The sequence below is a fragment of the Somniosus microcephalus genome, chromosome 14 (assembly GCF_052327205.1).
Source record: "Somniosus microcephalus isolate GS21.2 chromosome 14, FLI_Smic_1.0, whole genome shotgun sequence".
Lineage (NCBI taxonomy): Eukaryota > Metazoa > Chordata > Chondrichthyes > Squaliformes > Somniosidae > Somniosus > Somniosus microcephalus.
In genome coordinates, this window is record NC_141000.1 from 110,300,464 (window position 1) to 110,320,859 (window position 20,396).

At 40.6% G+C, this 20,396-nt stretch overlaps 1 protein-coding gene across 5 annotated transcripts in view; it reads right to left on the reverse strand.

Moving 5' to 3' along the window:
* Positions 1-20,396, reverse strand: part of LOC147107836 (dual specificity tyrosine-phosphorylation-regulated kinase 1A) — a 102,651-nt gene that overhangs the window by 13,759 nt on the left and 68,496 nt on the right. For all 5 annotated transcript variants that reach the window (XM_086007185.1, XM_086007180.1, XM_086007181.1 and 2 more), the window contains 4 exons: positions 16,724-16,843; positions 6,444-6,632; positions 3,275-3,422; positions 883-1,169 (listed from right to left, as the gene is read on the reverse strand). In XM_086007185.1, the coding sequence (XP_085863311.1) occupies positions 883-1,169; positions 3,275-3,422; positions 6,444-6,632; positions 16,724-16,843 (744 nt within the window). The remainder of the gene's footprint in view (positions 1-882; positions 1,170-3,274; positions 3,423-6,443; positions 6,633-16,723; positions 16,844-20,396) is intronic.

The following is a 20,396-nucleotide window of genomic DNA, read 5'->3' on the forward strand; positions in this document are numbered from 1 at the left end:
TTCATGGCCTTGCCCCTCTCCCCCTTTTTTGGCGATTCCACCTGCCTTAAATACTTGTGTGTACTCTTCAATCCTCCAACACCAGACTTCCCCTCGCCTCCTCTGCTCCATCAATGACAGCCACTATGTTCCTACCCTCTGAAATACTTCCCTCTGCCCTCTTACTTTCAAAAACCTCCTCAAAACTCTGCACTCTTATCGTGCCTTTGGTTTCCAATCGTAATCTCTCTATCACTCTACTTGGTGACCACCATATCCCTTTCCTCTTCCTATTGTAAAGTGGCTTGAGACGTTATGCACGATGAGCACCATATAAATGCAAGTTTTTGACTCAGATAATTGTAAAAACAAAAAAATTAGTAGTGTCACTTTTGTATCTAGCAGTGATGTTGAAGAAACTTTTCTTGTGTAAAGTGACAGCTGGACAGGAGGCAGATAATTCAAACTCCTCCCCTTATATGGTTTGTTTACAAAAACCATATGTGTATATACACAAGCTAAAAGGCAGAAACATTGATGCCATGTTCTTTGGGCCAGAGGGAGTTTGAAGTATTATTTTACACAACCTATGCAAGAACACAAATAGGAGTGGCACGCAGCTCTTTGCAGATATGGAACTACTTTCAAAAAGCATATTCTTCCTTGCTGTATTTTCCAAGCTTTTGGTTTTTTTAAATAAAAAAAATAGCAGTTTTGCCTATAAAAGACCAAATCTCGATTCGGTCAAAATAAATCGGTTTCTTCTGGGTACTGTGGTATCTATATTTACTTTTCAAAAGCCAGCAATGGTCCATTTCTTTAAAATGCAAGTGTGCCCCAAATTCAAAGCTAATCTCAGGAGCAGCAAAGTCCGTACAAAAGCTATAAAGTAATGATACACACCCTCTGTCCAAGTTGACAGGAGCTGCCAAAGTCAACTATTTTGATAGCACTCCGTTTGGGATTACACAGCAAGATGTTTTCAGGTTTTAGGTCGCAATGGATAATGCTGAGCTCTGGTGTAGCAAGGAAGAGCAGAGCAGTGCACATCTGCTGTGCAAATTTCCGTGTAAGGTTCAAGGAAACGCCACGGAAATTGGTGTTGCGCAGCAAGTCATACAGGTTGTAGGACAGCATCTCAAAGACAAGGCAGAGGTGGTTTCGAAACATAAAGTGTCGCTTCAGATGAACTGTAGAGGAGGGAATAAAATGTATATTTAAGCATATTGCTCATGCAACTATTACAAAACAAAATAACTTATGTATTATCCAATCATTGACCGTCAGTAGCTACTACACACATGCTGCATACACTTGTACAAGATATGGTTTATTAAAATTATCAAATACACTATTTCTCCTGGTGCAGGGTCATCGACCTGAAACGTTAGCTCGGTTTCTCTCTCCTCAGATGCTACATGACCTGCTGAGTATGTCCAGCACTTTGTTTTTATTTTACTATTTCTCCATGCTCCCAAGGGAGACATTTCCCCACTCAGGTTAATGCACTGAGTTATGATCAAATACTATAAATCTGACAACAGTGATGGAATTTTTTTTTTTTTACCAATTTGCTCCTACAGTCAAACATCCAGACAGTATGCTAATTATGAAGTTCAAAAACATCACAATAAAGTTAGGAAAAGAAAGAACGGTCACAAATATTCCTGTAATTGTGCACATCAACTCAGATAGCTTTGAAAAAGCATTAAATTTTTTTTACAAATGCAGCGTGTGGATTGGACTGTTAAATTACATTTCACTAACTGAAAAGAAACACGTTAGAAAAAAAATACCTGACTCGTGCTGTGAACCTGAACAATGGTTTGTTGAAGTTCAATGAAACCCAATGTCTGCCAGCCTTCAAAAGTGCACAATGCAGCTCGAGATCAGTTTTGAAAAACTGCTTCAAAAATTGAGTTCGACAATCTCCACACATTCATCTCATAAAAATCACGTGTTCTTTGCAATATACTGTATATTACAATGTACTTTACTTTCATAGCAGCATGGAGATTTTATAAGCAGAGGTTTCCCAGCATGCCTGTCTTCAACAGGATACCAAGGTCACCTATTAAACTTGGTAGAAAACTAAAAAGTTCTGGCACATTTATTTATGAAAGCATAGATTTGAGAGAGACTGTTTTAACTGTCAGGCAGCTAGAGCCGCACTTCAAAAAGGTATTTAGGTATAAATTCAGTTTTAGTCCTATACTGTTGCCAGGCCAACCACTTTTAGTAAAGGTTCTCACCTCACACTGAGACTGAAGTAAACAATATTGTAATAAACTACTCAAAGGCTTTATTACTATATTGCCATAAACTAAAAAAAATTGAACACTTCTGCTTGCCCCATTATGTCTTTAATTCTCATTTTTTTCTTTCTCTATCTCAATTACTTTAACTTCACTTTCAGCTTATTCAATCTAATCAAATCTACCAAACTCAGCAAAAAAGGGCACATTTCCTTCTTCCATCTGGCTCCTACCATGCATTTTAGGTGGAAGCAACATCCAAAAAGTTGTTTTTGTTTGGCAGAAAAAAAGTACTTGAAGCTATTTCCAGCCAGTCAAATGCCAAAAGTGAACAGACTGACAAAGAACGGCTGCACTGGATTAGTTTTTAAAAAAAAATCATTTATGGGATGTGGGCATCGCTGGCAAGGCCAGCATTTATTGCCCATCCCTAATTGCCTTTGAGAAGGTGGTGGTGAATAGATTAGAATAGACAGGGCTTGATGGCCGACGCAGACACAGTGGGCCGAAGGGCCTCTTTCTGTGCTGTATAACTCTATGACTCTAAAACTACATGACTACTTTCTTTTGGAAGTCCCTACCTGAACTTTTGAAAGAATTAAGCCAGCTACTTACTGGAAACCACAACTTGAGCCATTTTAATATGCATCAGATAAATCAGTTTTTACTGCTCTCATTCTTTGTACATGCAAGATTTCTTTATATTAATTGGAAAGTAAATATCTTAAGGTCAGCTAAACAAAAAGACACCAATTTTAAAATTGACTACATAAAATTATTAAATGGAACAGAGACAAGTAAAAAATATAATTTTTGTAGTACCTGAGAAACTAAGTCTAGTGAAGGCATTATAAAATTTAATTCAATAGTAATTTTCAGATAACCTTCGCTTTATAATTGGTATCGGAATGACTACAAACGCTGTATTGTGTAACACATCAAGCAGAGGGAACTAAATTTTAAGAATTGCATTTATCCATACGGTATACAATATACCTAACAGAATAACTGCCTGTAAATTTAAAATTGTTTGTCATTACCTATATAGTACTTCATCTCAGTGTCATGTTTGTTCATCAGCTCAAGCAGCCGAACCTCAATCTGTGCCTGATTTAGGAATGCCTTCTTGTTCTTTATGATCTTTATTGCTACCCACTCCTGTTCCACACGGTCATATGCTTTGACAACCTACAAGTAAAGCAAGAGAGAAGGGTTAACAAACTGCCTGGAGAAATTTGTTTGTAGAAAATGTTATACTTCACAAGAATGATCTGACTTAACACAAGACAATTCCAAATGAAACAAAACTCGATCTGGTATTGACAGTATATATCCCGACGAGACCCATTCGATTTTATATTGTACATGCAAGGCTGAATAGTGATGGCTTGCAGTGGACTGTTTCTTAAACATGCTTTTGTACCACAAGCCTCTTTGTTGACTATAAAAATTAAGAATCATCTTGCTTTTTCAAATGGAACAGATAAGTATTCATTCTGGAGGTTTGTGGATATCAACCAAACACCTACTATCTAGAGAATATCCAAATGAGTATTCTTGACTTGTCACTTCAAACACATCTGTTCAAGAGCGAGCCAGCAGTCCCACCTAAGTTATTATAGCAGTGCAAAGTAGTGGAGAAAGGAGCTCCTCTTAACTCGACAAAACATAAATCAAAAGCTTCTGATGGCCACAAAGCAGACACCTTTATTCAATAGAGACAAAACTTTGGAACTTATAACTCAAACCAGGAAATTACTTTTAAATAGGCAATATAACCTTTGGTAATGGTTTCTAATATCCAACAGTCTCACATTCTGAAGTGAAACAGAGAATAGAGCTGATGATCATGAACATGCAAAATCCACATAACTTTCACCTGTCAAAACACTGTGCTTCAGCGGACTTTGGACCAAGTATAAAAAAGGTTTCATTTTCGAAATGCTACGGTGGGAAGTTGAGGCTAAACCTGGAGGAGGATTGCTTGTGCTATGATCTGTAATGTCTCACCAGACAGTGTACACTGGGTCAAGAGGGAAACTGCAGCCATTAGGTAAGGAGTTTGAAAAATGCAACAGACCACACAGATCTGGGCTTCCTACACAGATATTGTAGTATGTCCCCACTGAAAGCTGGAACTTAGCAGTTTCAATGTATGCTTTGCAGTAACGCAATCTCTAGAAGAGAATTGGGCTTAACTTACAGAATCTTACATCACAGAAGGAGGCCATTCAGCCAGTCATGACTGTGCTGGCCCTTTGAAAGAGCTGTCTTCAAGTGCATGTCCAATTGCCTTTTAAAAGCTTCTATGGAATCTGATTCTACCACCCTTTAGGGTAGTGCATTCCAGATGTTAACAACCCTCTGTGTGAAAACATTTCTCCTCATTTCCCCTCTAGTTCTTTTGCCAATTATTTTAAATCTATGACCTCTGGTTACTGACCCACTTGCCAGAGGAAATAGTTTCTCCCCACTTGCTCTATCAAAACCCCTCATAAGTTTGAATACCTCTATTATGTCTCCCCTTACCCTTCTCCGCTCTAAGGAAAACATTCTCAGCTTCTCCAATCTCTCCACATAACTGAACTCCCTCATCCCTGGTATCATCGTGGTAAACCTCCTCTGTACCCTCTCCAGGGCCTTGACATCCTTCCTAAAAAGTGTGGTGCCCAGAATTGGACACAATACTCCAACTGAGGCCTAACCAGAGATTTGTAAAGATTGAACAGGACTTCCCTTTTTTGTATTCAAAGCCCCTATTTACAAAGGCAAGTACCCTATACATGTTCTTAACCACCTTATCAACTTGCCCTGCCACCTTCAAAGATTTGTGAATATGCACCTTATTTTGTAAAGTGTGTTCACTAGGTGATACCTTGTTCAAACTAATGGCTAAATTAAACAAGATTTGTGTGTCCAGAAATGCTCAGCGACTCATCAACAAATCATTAATATGAGGGAAATCAGATCCAGATAGGGAAGCCTCGACTCTCTCCCTCGAGCCTGCGGGTGTGTGCTGGTTGCTGAATTGGAAATAGAGGGTGAAATAAGGCAACAGGCTCAGTTTAAGTTCCACTAGTGTATGCCCCATTTCCTTCTGTGGTTCATGTCCCACAACTAAGGCAACATCTGCTAAGTGTTGCAAAATCTAGGCAGGCAAGAGCACAGACAGATCACAGAAGAGTAACTAAATCTACATGATGAGCTGGAACTGGCACAGAAGTTAAGGGCCGATAGAGAATGATATGACAGCAATTTACATTTACAATACTGAGGGGAATGGAGAGTCATCAGAATTTTAAAGTGGAATCATTTAGAGACTGAAAGGACCACAAATCATTGACATTAGCAAGTCTTAGATCCTGTAGGGGATCACAAATGATGGAAACGTTTTCCTTGTTTTTAGTTACTTATTTATCTTGGGTATTTCTATTGAGAGGGATTGCAGCAGCCTGACGCAATAAAGTAGTTCTTCAATGTCGGAATAGTGTAGAAAGTTTGGAATTGGAGAAAGCAGCTGGTTAACATTTCAACTAACATTCCTATATTTTTAAGACACGGATGTCACATGAGCAACAAGAAATACACCGTTTTCAAAACAGAACAGAACCTAATCACCAGTTCAGCTTAAACAGGAAGCTGAGGGGTGAAAAGGAAAATGATTCTCTTGTTCATTGTCTTGTCAAAGATCAGCACAAAATATTAAAACTAGCAGGAACAGGATGATTACCTGGGAGAAGGAGGAGCCTAGTGGATACAATTTGTAACTTATTTGTGACCTACTACAGGAAACTTTCGTTTAACCGGAGGTTTAATGTCCGGAAAGCTCTATCTACCGGCAAAATTCAGGAGCCGTTTCCTATAAGTTTTTTTACTTCTCGTTGCTTTTTTTTCCCCCCCCAGTCAGGCTCTAAGGTCTAGCTGAATCTGTTGCTTAGCTACAGAGACGCTTTTAAGTTGCGGCCGACTGTTTTGAAGCTGTTGCTAAGCAACAGGGTTTGTTGATTCACACGGAGCTCAAAAGCTCCGTATGTTTTAACATTAGCGCTGGTTTCTACGGCAGTTTTGATGGTACGGCACCAGCTCGGTCCCGGATACCAGAAAGTTTCCTGTAGTCAGTTGAATAGGCACAGATTGAAATTATTTTCTCACTGTGTGGAAAACAAAATCTAAAATGGCAATTAGTTCACCTATAAAATCAACGCTCACCTGTCCAAAGGACCCTTTCCCAATTAAGGAGTCAATTTCATAACGGTCCATCCACTTCTCCCCATTTTTCACAATGTAGTCATAGTTGTCATCATCATAGCCATCATTATAGACTTTTCTTTCCTTCTTATGACTTGAATCATCTCCTTGACCCTGTTGGTGCCGCCTTTTCTTTTTTGCATAGTACACCTGAAATACACAAAATAAAATCACTTTATACAATAGCCTTTATACTCGAGCTCGAAGCGTACGTTTGTCCAAGAGGAAGATCCAACAATGACTAGATTTGTTAAAAGGCATGGTGTTTATTTTCCCCCATACCAAGCTGGGTAGAATTTGCTTACACATCTGATATACTGGCAATTTCTTTCCTGAAGAAACTGTATGGCAACAGAATTTATTTGTGTCAAGCCACTGGAGAAAACAATGAATGGTAGGAGTGATTTCAAGAAAATATTGGGTTCAAATTAAATTATAAAATAAGGGAAAGCTCAGATGGTGATGCCATCTGAACCTTTTGATATGATCATATATGACAAATGGGGATCTGTTCCATTTCAAATTATAAAATATTTGCTACAATTTTCTATTTAAATTGTAGCGAGAGCAGGGATTTTTTAAATGTAAATTTTGACTGGCATTTCTGTTAAGTCTTTTGTCCTTTTAGCTGCAGACCCTTTAGGAAGCATGAATATACAACTCTGAAGGCATTACATATTGATGGCAAATTTAAGCTGGTTTCTGTTAACTGCTTTCTGGAGGGTTTTCTATTGTCTTCTAGTGTTTGTATATTTATCCACACGTGCACAGACACTGTCTGATGTATGAGTCCGAGTTGCAAATGCTGATAAACCCACGTCAAGACAAAATTACCGTGACTCCTCAGACAGCTTGCCACTATGAGGAGGAGACAAGACATAAGGCTGCCCCATCAGTGAATACCCCATTGTCTCAAATTAACACGCCCATATGAACAGTATTTCCTTGGTGCATTTTTAATAACGCCGACTCCCATTTGTCACGATCAACATGACGCAGTGGTTAAGCAGTTCCAACATAAAAGTACATTTTACCTCCTTGAAATCTGAAAATTACATTCTTATAACCTTCCCTTTCTTACGTTAGACCACACACAATATTTTCATGTAACTTTGTACCTCCATTGTAACATTGAGGTTGCTTCTATGATATGACAGCACTAATGTTTTATGTCACTTGTGTCGTCAATATAACCACAGAATTTTTTTAAACAAATTTTTAATGTTATTTTTTCCCCACAGAACCAATCAGAGATGAACTACTTCTCCTGTGCACTGAGAAATGACCAAAGCCACATATTAAAAACCACATGTGGCTCATAGCAGTAAAGATCAAGTAAAACATTAAATAAAGCCATAATGGTTTTCTTCTGGAAAAACAGCAAAAAAATGTTTTCATTCTTATGCTTCCTAGAATGCTACACTGGTTTGTGACCAGTTTACGGGAAACTATATAGAAATTAAATATCCAAGGAAGGATATACTTGGCTTAGAGGGTGCAACAAAAGTTCACTAGATTGATTCCTGGGGTAAGAGGGTTGTCCCATGAGGAGAGTTTGAGTAGAATGGGCCTAGACTCTCTGGAGTTCAGAGAATGAGGTGTGATCTCATTGAAACACGCAAGATTCTGAGGGGGTTTGATAGGGTAGATGCTGAGGTGCTGTTTTCCCTGGCTGGAGAACTAGGGGTCACAGTCTCAGGATAACGGGTCAGCCATTTAGGACTGAGAGGAGGAGAAATTTCTTCACTCGGGGGGTTGTGAATCTTTGGAATTCTCTACCCCAGAGGGCTGTGGATCCTCAGTCATTGAATATATTCAAGGCTGAGATTGATAGATTTTTGGACTAAGGGAATCAAGGGATATGAGGATCGGGCGGGAAAGGAGTTGAGGTCGAAGATCAGCCATGATCTTACTGAATGGTGGAGCAGGCTCAAGAGGCCGGATGGCCTACTCCTGTTCCTATTTCTACTGCAGTCCTGACACACAACCTGCTTTGCCATATCTTACTCTATATTTATTTATAGATATAATTAATTTATAGATTCTTTTTAGCTTTAGGGCTATTTAGCTAACACCAAAACTCAAACGTTAACTACTAATTAAAAAACACGAACCAATAAACTGAATACTTACCTGTGCCGCTGCACACTCTGCTGACTATGATATCACTTTGAGATTCTCCGTTTATCGGATGTCTGCCACTCTGCTTCTCCCGATGGGCTCTGCTGCTGCTGGCTCTTGCGCGCTTAACTCTCCCACAACTCTCCCACTCCACTTACCGCTTCAAGATTAAAAGGCAAAAGGGCCTTCTCCCTCTGCACCGAATTCACCTCGCCAAATTCTAAATTTCCCACTCTGTTCACGATGCACTCAGTTCACACTGCGATCTACAGTTACGCTCTGTGCTTTACAGCACACAAAAAAAGGCTATTCAGGCCATAGTGCCTGTGCTGGCTATTTGGTACAGCTGTCCAATTAATCCCACTCCACAGCTCTTTCCCATAGCCCAGTAATTTGTGGCCAAAGCCTCTGCAATTTCCACCCTTACTTCCCTCAGTAACTTAGGATGCATCCCTTCCGGACCGGGGTCTTTTTTTCACTTTGAGGACTGCTAACCTTTTAAGTACTTCCTCTATCTATTTTTATTCTATCCACTATCATAGGATTACATAGGATATATGGCACAGAAACAATCCATTCGACTCAACCAGTCCATGCCGGCGTTTATGCTCCACTCGAGCCTCCTCCCGTCTTTCCTCATCTAAATCCATCAGCGTAACCCTCTATTCCCTTCTCCCTCATATGCTTGTCCAGCCTCCCCTTAAATGCATCTACACTATTCGCTTCAACCACTCCCTGTGGTAGCGAGTTCCACATTCTCACCACTCTCTGGGTAAAGAAGCTTCTTCTGAATTCCCTATTGGATTTCTTGGCGACTAGCTTATATTATATATTATAGCAGCACGGTGGCATAGTGGTTAGCACTGTTGCCGCACAGCGCCAGGGACCCGGGTTCGAATCCGGCCTCGGGCGACTGTCTGTGTGGAGTTTGCACATTCTCCCCGTGTTTGCGTGGGTTTCCTCCGGGTGCTCCGGTTTCCTCCCACAGTCAAGATGTGCGGGTTAGGTTGATTGGCTATGATAAAATTGACCCTTAGTGTTAGGGGGATTAAATACGTGGGGTTACGGGGATAGGGTGGGATATGTAGGGGTTACGGGGATCGGGTGGGATATGTGTCGGTGCAGGCTCGATGGGCCGAAATGGCCTCTATCTGCACTGTGGGGTTTCTGTGATTGATGGCCTCTAGTTTTGCTCTTCTCCACAAGTGGAAACATTCTCTCTGTATCCACTCTATCAAAACCTTTCATAATTTTAAAGACCTCTATTAGGTCACCTCTCAGCCTTCTTTTTTCAAGAGAAAAAAAGAGACCCAGCCTGTTCATCCTTTCCTGATATGTATACCCTCGCATTTCTGGTATCATCCTTGTAAATCTTCTCTGCACCCTCTCCAGTGCCTCTATATCCTTTTTATATGGTATCCAGAGCTGCACGCAGTACTCTAACCAAGGTTCAGTACAGGTTTAGCATAACTTCACTACTTTTCAATTCTATCCCTCTAGAAATAAACCCTAGTGCTTGGTTTGCTTTTTTTTAATGGCCTTGCTAACCTGTGGTGCAACTTTTCGTGATTTGTGTATTTGTACTCAGATCCCTTTGTTCCTCTACCCCACCTAGACTCGCACCCTCCAAGTGATAAGCGACCTCGCTATTCTTCCTACCAAAATGTAATAGCTCACATTTATCTGTGTTGAACTTCATTTGCCAATTATTTGCCCATTCTGCAAATTTATTAATGTCCTCCTGTAATTTGTTCCAGTTCTCCTCAGTATTGACTATCCCCTCCCCAAATTTAGAAATTGTGTTTTTGATTCCAAAGTCTAAATCTATTAACCTGTTTTTTGACATACTTATGTCCTTCTCTATTATCATCTTAAAGCGTATTATATTGTGGTCACTATTGTCCATATGTTCCCCTACTTTTATTCTGCTGTGGCTCATTCCCCATAACTAGATTCGATAGTGAATCCTCCCCTGTTGGGCTTTTTACAGTATTGGGTTAGACATTGTAGGAACTCCATTCCCTTATCCCCTTTACCTACCGCTTCTGTCCAATTAATATCAGGGTAGTTGTAATCCACCATAATTATTATTCTGTTTTCTTACTCATTTCTCTAATTTGTCTGTATATTTCTTCTTCCACCTCCCTTCCAATATTAGGTGGTCTGTAGACTATGCCTATTAGTATGACTGATCCTTTATTATCTTTTATCTCTATCCATATGGATTCTATTTTTGTCTTGCTGTTATCTATGTCCCTTTTTTCTGCTGCCATTATGTTATCCTTAATAAGTACAGCTACTCCATCTCCCCTTTTTCCCTCTCTATCTTTTCTAAATGTTATACCCTGCAATGTTTAATTGCCAGTCCTGATTTTTCTGTAGCCATGTCTCAGCAATCCCTACTATGTCTAGTTCCTCCCAACGCATGATTGCCTCCAGCTCCTCTGTTTTATTACGGGCACTGTGTGCATTGCTGTACAGACAGTTTAACTCATTTTTAATAGAATTTCTGCTCACTTTATGTTTAACCATCTTTTTAGACTCCTGTTCAATAACTCTATTTGCTCCCTTGTTGTCAATGTCCTCCCTGACTTTATTCTTTCCTATGCTCACTTTTCATGTTTTGTTTATATTTAGGCTGCTTACGTTTCTTGTAGATCCCTCCCCACTTCTTACTAGTTTAAAGCCTTTGCCACCTCCCTAGTTACTCTTTCCACTAGGACACGGGTCCCATCCCGGTGGTACTACTTCCTCCTTTACTGCTACATTGGAACCGGTACAGGCCAGACGGGTTGCACTTCAACAGGGCCAGAACCAATATCCTTGCGGGGAGGTTTACTAGTGCTGTTGGGGAGGGTTTAAATTAATTTAGCAGGGGAATGGGCACCAGGATGTAACATTAGAAATGGGAAATAAATTGCTTAAAGGATTGGGAGGGAGCCAGAGAGCACTAAAGTAAGAAATGGTAAGGTATTAGGTGGGGTCAAACTAAGAGAGAATACAGGATGGTCCAAGATGGGTTTACAGTATATGTAAGTGAACGCACGAAGCGTAGTAAACAAGGTAAGTGAGCTGCAGGCACAAATAGCCACATGGGAATATGATGTGGCAATAACTGAGACCTGGCTCAAAAAAGGACAGGATTGGGTATTAAATATTCCTGGTTATAAAGTGTTCAGGGAAGAAAAGATAGGAGGTGCGTCGCAGTATTGGTTAAGGAGAATGTTACAGTGATGGAGAGGGAGGACGTCCTGAAGGGGTCAAGGACAGAATCTATATGGCTAGAGTTAAGAAATAATAGAGGTGCCATTATTCTACTAGGTGTATTCTATAGACCACCAAATAGCAGGAAAGATATGGAGGAGCAAAATTACAGAGAGGTGCAAGAACTATAGAGCAGTAATAATGGGGGGCTTCAACTATCCTAATATAGACTGGAAACATAATAGTGTTAAGGGCAGAGAAGAGGAAGAATTTCTGAAATGTGTTCAGGAGAACTCTCTTGATCAGTATGTTTCCAGCCCGACGAGGGAGGAGGCATTGCTGGATCTGATTCTGGGGAATGAGGTAGGTCAAGTGGAGCAAGTGTCAGTAGGTGAACATTTAGGGAACAGTGATCATAGTATCATAAGGTTTAGATTAGCTATGGAAAAGGACAGGGAGCAATCTAGAGTAAAAATGTTTAACTGGGGGGGGGGGGGGGGGAGAAGAGGCCAATTTCAGTGGGATGAGAATGGATCTGGCCCAGGTCAATCAAAGATTGGCAGGCAAAACTGTAATGGAACAATGGGCTGCCTTTAAAGAGGAAATAGTTCAGGTACATTCCCACTAGGGGGAAAGGCAGGGCAACTTAAGTCAGGGCTCCCTGGATGACGAAACAGATAGAGAATATGATGAGGCAGAAAAAGAGTGCGTATAACAGATTTCAGGTTGCAAATCACCTGAGAATCAGGCTATATATAGAAAAGTCAGAGGCGAAGTGAAAAAGAAAAAGTCTTCTATAGGCATATAAATAGTAAAAGGGTAGTAAGAGGAGGGGTGGGGCCGATTAGGAACCAAAAAGGAGACCTATGCATGGAGGCAGAGGGTATGGCTGAGGTACTAAACGAGTACTTTGCATCTGTCTTCACCAAGGAAGAGGATGCTGCCATAGACAGTGAAGGAGGAGGTAGTGGAGACACTTGATAGGATAAAAATTGATAAGAGGTATTAGAAAGGCTAGCTGTACTAAAAGTAGATAAATCACCAGGAGTGGATGGTATGCATCCTCGGATGCTGAGGGAATGGAGGGCAGAAATTGCAGAGGTACTGGGCATAATATTCCAATCCTCCATAGATACGGGGGTGGTGCCAGAGGACTGGAGAATTGCAGATGTTACACCATTGTTCAAAAAAGGGTATAAAGATAAACCTCTCAGGTCAGTCAGTTTAACCTTGGTAGTGGGGAAGCTTTTAGAAACAGTAATCAAGGACAAAATTAACAGGTCATTTGGATAGGTGTGGATTAATTAAGGAAAGCCAGTACGGATTTGTTAAAGGCAAATCGTGTTTAACCAACTTGATCGAGTTTTCTGATGAGGTACCAGAGAGGGTCGATGAGGATAATGTGGCTGACGTAGTGTGCATGGATTTCCAAAAGGCATTCGACAAAGTGCCACATAATAGGCTTGCCAGCAAAGTTGAAGTCCATGGAATAAAAGGGACAGTGGCAGCATGGATACGAAATTGGCTAAGTGACAGGAAACAGAGTAGTGGTGAAGAGTTGTTATTCGGACTGGAGGAAGGTATACATGGTGTTACCCAGGGCTCGCTTCTAGGACCATGGCTTTTCTTGTTATATACAGTATTAAGGCGTACAGGGCACAATTTCAAAATTTGCAGATGACACAAAACTTGCAAGTATAGTGAACAGTGAGGAGTGTGATGAAATTTAACGCAGAAAAGTGTGAAGTGATACATTTTGGTAGAATGAATGGGAGAAGACATATAAACTAAAGGGTACAATCCTAAAGGGGGTGCATGGACAGAGAGACCTAGGGGTATATGTGCACAAATCGTTGGAAGGTGGCAGGGCAGGTTGAGAAAGCTTATGGGATCCTGGGCTTCATAAATAGAGGTATAGAGTACAAAAGTGCGGAAATTATGAAGAACCTGAATAAAACACTGGTTCGGATCCAACTAGAGCAGTGTGTCCAATTCTGGGCACCGCACTTTAGGAAGGATGTGAAGGCCTTAGAGAAGGTGCAGAAACGATTTACGAGAATGATTCCTGGAATGAGGGACTTCAGTTACGTTGATAGACTGCAGAAGCTGGGGTTGTTCTCCTTGGAGCAGAGAAGATTGAGAGGAGATTTGATCGAGGTGTTCAAAATCATGAGGGTTCTGGACAGAGTAGATAGAGGGAAACTGTTCCCATTGGGGGAAGGGTCGAGAACCAGAGGACACAGATTTAAGGTGATTGGCAAAAGAACCAAAGGTGACGCAAGAAAAAAAAATTTACGCAGCGAGTGGTTAAGATCTGGAATGCACTTTCTGAAAGGGTGGTGGAGGCAGACTCAATCTTATCTTTCAAAAGGGAGTTGGATAAGTATCTGAAGGAAAAAAATTTGCAGGGCTACGGGGAAAGGGTGGGAGAGTGGATCTAGCCGAGGTGCTCTTGCAGAGAGCTGGCATGGGCTCGATGGGCCAAATGGCCTTCTTCCGTGCTGTAACCATTCTATGATTGGCAGCATCCTCTTCTCCAGTGAAAGATGCAAAGTATTCATTTAGTACCTCACCCTTGCCCTCTGCCTCCACAAGAATATCTCCTTTTCAAACTCGAGGGGTCTAGACAGAGTAGATAGGGAGAAACTATTCCCTTTGGCAGAAGGCTCGAGAACCAGAGGACACAGATTTAAGGTGATTGGCAGAAGAACCAAAGGCGACATGAGGAAAAACTTTTTTACGCAGCGAGTGGTTATGATCTGGAATGCACTGCCCGAGAGGGTGGTGGAGGCAGACTCAATCGTGGCTTTCAAAAGGGAATTGGATAAGCACCTGAAGAAAAAAGTTTGCAGGGCTACGGGGAAAGGGGCGGGGGACTGGGACTAGTTGAAATGCTCTTGCAGAGAGCCTGCACGGGCTTGACAGGCCAAATGGCCTCCTCCTGTGCTGTAACCAATCTATTCTATGGTCCCTAATCAGCCCCACCCTCCCTTTGACTACCCTTTCACTATTTGTGTGTTGATAAAGAACTTTTGGCGTCCCTTTTATGTTAGCCGCTAATCTATTCCATTACTCTCTTTACGCCTCTTATTCCCTTATTTAGATCTTCTCTGTACTTTTTATATTCAGCTTAGTTCTCTACTGTATTATGAACCTTACATTTGCCACACACCTCCTCCTTCTGTCTCATTTTAACCTCGCTACCTTTAGTCGTCCAGGGTGCTTTGGATGCCCTTCCTTTCCCACTCATAGGAATCTGTCTACTCTATACCTGAATGATCTCCTCTTTGAATGCCTCCCACTGTTTAATTACTGTTTGGCCTATAACTTTTGATTCCAATCCACCTGAGCCAGATCCCTTTTCAACTCACTGAAAATAGCCCTCCTCCAGTTAAGGATTTTTATGCTTGCCTGTACCATGTCATTTTCCATATCTATTTTAAACTTGATATTATGATCACTGTACCCCAAATACTGCCACACTGAAACATGCTCCACTTCACTGCACAGGACTAGATCCAGCACTGCTTACTTCCTTGTTGGGCTAGCAACACACTGATCAAGAAAGTTCTCCTGTACACATTTCAGGAATTCCTTCTCCTCTCCACCCTTTATATGGTTACAATCCCAGATATTTTAGGATAATTGAAGTCCCGCATTATCACTACTCTGTAATTTGGCTGCAAATTTGCTCCTCTATCTCCTTCCTACCATTTGGTGGCCTAGAGTATACACCCATTAGCCTAATAGCTCCTTTGCTGTTGCTTAATTCTAACCAAATAGACTCTGCCATTGGTCCCTCAACTACATCATCCCTCTCCAGTGCTAGAATAGTTTCTTTGATCAATACTGCCGCCCCCTCCTTTTTTCCTTCCCCATCTTTCCTGAATAACTCATAGACAAGAATATTAAGTTCCCAATCCTCCCCTTCTTTGAGCCAGGTCTCTATTATTGCCACAAAATCATACTCCGCGCATTTACAAACATGCACGCCAAACCCACCTCAAGACTGCTTTGCATTTGCCCGCCTGATCCCTCCCATGTACAATGAAAATTTTATTAAATATTGTCTTCATAAACGAATCACTCACTGGCTGAACTTCTGTTCAAAGAAAAATATCAAAATAAAATGTGCCTCCCTATTTCTGTAACCTTCCATTCATTTTCCCTTTTCCTGTACACCTTGAGCAAACTTTTTAGTCTTTATCTTCATCTCTTATCATTCTTTCTCTGTCCCTTTTGCTGTGTTTTTCCTTCCTTATCCCCTATCCATTCTGTTTTAGGATGCTTCTCTTTCTCTCTCTAGCTGTCTGTTTACCTTTTCTCCATTTCTTTCTGTATAGATGTCTTCCGCTCTGTATTGCCCCCTTCCTAGCTCCCAACTGACAGCACTCTAATAACGCAAAAATGATCTGGTTTCTTCCCCCTGCATCCCCCCCCCCCCCACCCCTCCCATCATATCCCCATCCCACCTCCAAAACCTTCTTAAAAGTTCAAAAGGTTGGTGAGAGCCAGGGCCCATCCAGAACCTGTTTCCAATATCGGAACTGCTCCAAGAAAGCTTGCTACACCAAACAGTTCAGAGGTAGATGCAGTCGGTATAGCACCCACCAGCTGTAGTTGCAGATGAGTAAGAGATGAACAGCTTGGAACTGTGAAGGAGGTGTAAGTACTGCACTGCTAATGTAAAATAACTAATCAATTGTCTAAAATAAACAGTTATGTGAAAATAAACTAGTAAACACCTTCCAATGTGAATATTAGAAGTTCATTGAAAATTGTTATTTATGGATGATTTAAATCACAAGTAAAATTACCTCAGACAAGTAACTGAACATTTCAAAATCTTCCATCACATACAGGAAATGTATCAATATAGTTCAAAAATATAACACCTTCAAATTTTGGAGCTTTACCTCATTAATGTGTTTGTATGTTTTGATCAAATCTACAGAGAGTTTCCTCAGCGGAGCAGTAATAGGGTCGCGGAAAGTTTGGGGCATTCGCCGCTGCAACATGACCACATCAGGCATCACCTGAAATAAATAGGACAATATTTATTATTTCAAGGAGCAGTTCTAAAGAAACTGTACATAATGACAACAAAAGCATGTTGGAAAGTTTATGCATCATAATCATTAAATAAAAAGATTGGCCGTACCATACTTGGCTTATGAATAAACTGGTATTTTTGTAACCATAGAATCTTACATCACAGAAGGAGGCCATTTGTCCATCGCGCTCTTGAAAGAGCTATCCAATGAATCCCACTCCCCCGTTCTTTCCCCATAGCCTTGCAATTGTTTCCTTTTCAAGTATAGATCCAACTCCCTTTTGAAAGTTACTACTGAATCTACTTCGACCACCCTTTCAGACAGTGCATTCCAGATGATATCCAAGAACCAACAATTTTTCAGTCACTAGATGAAACTGAAAATCCTCACTAAATTTCATTAGATAACCCCTATATAGAATGGAAACCTTTTCTCTATACTTTTAAAAGGTTTATGAAAATCAGGAAAATAGATAGTAAAAACTGAACCTCTTGGAAATATTTTTAGAGCCAATAGTTTCTATAAATGTAGAGGTGCAAATTGAAAAGCCCAATGCACATTCCCAAACTGCATAGATAGAAAATAGGTTTAAAAAACCAAATAAACGCACCTAACACTGTGCATGCTTCCACTTTATGGGAAATTCAATCAGATGTTGCCACCCACCCCAAAAAATGTGCTCATACATGGGAATATGAAAGCAATTAGTCCTTGCTGTTATGGTAGATTCCAAGAGTCCAGCATCACTGCCTGATGGCTCATTGTTAATCTATGATATCTTAATAAGTTGATTCTGATCAGACCGTTATAACATCCTGAATTATGCCAGTGGGGGTTCCTTAAATGTATTTCAATGATGTAGTTTGAGATAGTGTGTGCTGTGTACACATTTGAACAATTATCCAAGGAAAGACACTAAAAATATAAACCATTTGATGAACTAGAAATCCATATTGAAAGCTTAGATTTAGAAAAAATGTGTGTGTTGATAGAGAGGAGGGCTGCCAATGTTGGAGCTTCGAATACTTACCACACCCAGAGCTAACTTCAAGTATTCCTGGATCAGAGATAACAAGGGCCCAGTGCAAACAGATACATGAACTATCTGCTACAGTCTTCTTCATTCTTTTAACTGAAGCATATTCCACATACTGCAGGAGTAAACCTGGTTGTCATCGGCAGATCAAGCTAGAGGACACGGGACAACTTTGCCCTTGTGCACATAATCTTCCCTGTGCTACTTAAAAGCTAAACCAAAGAGTAGCCTCCAGTCAGTTTTAACCAGGAGAGAGAAAGATGACCAACAAATAAGATTTCTTTTATAGAATCTTCGAACATAGATGTTTTCGATTTGAAGAATGAACATCGTATTTGGTAGGTATTTTTTCCCCTTTATCATTCTATACATCTTCCACGTACCACAAAGGCTTGGCCCAATTGAGGTTCAGGAAAAGGGAGGGCCTCATGTTGGAAATAACACCCATGGTCCAAGTCACTAATTCCAACTCTAAATTAGCTGCTCCACAAATGCTCCTAACTGAAACCACTTCACGGTTTGGCCCAACCACAGCTAAAGAACCTAATCCAGTAGTCAGAATGCAACAATGAGGAATGTATCCCACTGCCCATTTAACTATGAAGACATGATCTACCCTAAGGGCGTAGGTCACAGTCCACAAACAACTGTGATTCTTATAAAAGAATTTGCAATGATTTATGTAAAAATTTAGGTAAGAGGGAATTGCAAATTCTTGTTTGAAATGGTACTATGAAACCACAGAAATTTAGTGCGAGGCCATGAGGAACACTTAGTCATTACAGAACAGTTTGACAGGCAGTGCCTACAAATCTCTGATATATCTGGTTAAAACGTAAGCTACTAAAAGAAAAGTCTTCAGTGTCAAGAATCTGAGGCTCCAAGAGCGGAGAAAAATGGGTTTGACTTAGAAACATTCTTCGTAAATTTTAACCAAAAGTATACTCCCATAAAGTGCAGTCAGGTCATAAATTTCAGGAATCCAAATTCAAAACAAGAATTTATTTGGGAGGAATTTTAATATTTCCAAAACATTTGCTCCAACAAAAAGGCAACCGAGAAATATATAGTATCTCATATCTTTATCATAAAATTACTTGTCTCCATATACATTACAATATTGCTTCCTCCTTACTGTTGAAGTAGTTCTCATTGGTTAAGTGTCTTCTCTTATTCAGCACTGGTTTAAGTGTTTTCTCTTTCCTCATTGATGAGTAATAAAAGGAGAAAATAACCAGTCTCCCCATCACATTCCACCAAAATTCTACACAACCCTGCTGAGATAAGGCCTTACAAGAGAGCACGTGTGCACGGGGATCTCACTATTCCCTTTCTTAGTTGATTCAATTTTCTTGCAGACATAAAAAATATGCTGACTTCCAAAGTTCTACATAACCCCGCTCTTCCAGATCACACATCCACCTCAAGTATTCTCAAACCCAGGCCCCCTTTGCAGATTCACTTTGCTCACCTCCTTGCTATTCTTTGCTCACCCTTATTTAACCTGTTGTCAGGCAGTACTGAATTTATATTGGCCCTGAATTTGCGGTCAGAGGCTTCCCGCAGGGAAATGCCTCCGATCCGCAAATAAAATGCCCGCATACCTGGTGGTCCGGGAGGTACAGAGATTCACGTTCCTGGGCTTCTCTGAGTACGTGCAGGTAGAGGCCCACGTGTCCCAGGGGTGCAAGTGGTTTGCAAGCGCCCCTGGGATCACATGGGCTGGCCCAATGAATGAAAGAAAGGAATCCCCATTCATACTTATGGGGATCCCGTATGTCCGGAAACCCCATACGTATGAATGGGAATATCCCAAAAAATATACCTAGACATCAAATAAGTTTAAAAAAACACATTGTAAATGAATTAAAATGGCATTTCATTAAATATTTATAACAAAAATGTAATTTTTTGCAAAATAAATGTACATGTTTTAAAGGGGCTAATAAAAATTAACTTACCTTATTTAACAAGTTTTTAAATGTATAAATTGATAACATTTTATTTTCCTGTTTTTAAAACTCTTACACTGGTAAAAGCCGGCCTTATGCCTGCTTTTACCAGGCGTAAGTATTTCATGGGCATTTGCTGGGCAGAAGTTGGGCAAATAGCACAATTCGCTGCCCGCGGATGCCCTTTTCCTGGGGATGCAGATGATCTGTCAAGAAAAGGCGCGTACACACCTCGTACGCACCCATAGGAGCCGCAAATTATGGCCCATTCATTTAGAATACTGGATAATTCATTTATTCAATATCCATCTACAAGGTTTTGCCAAATTTGTCCAACAGATGTGATTGGTCGGTGGTCAGTTCTAACTACGTGGCAGTTCATTCATTATCAAAGGTCAATCTCAGCACTCCCGGCCCAAGTGTCACTCAGCAGTCAAGGACCCTCCTCCATACTCCTCTCACCCGAGCTGCAGTCTCCAACGTCATACATTTGAAAAAAGGGGTATCTATCAAGAATGGCCGAGGTATAAAGAAAGCACCAAAAAGC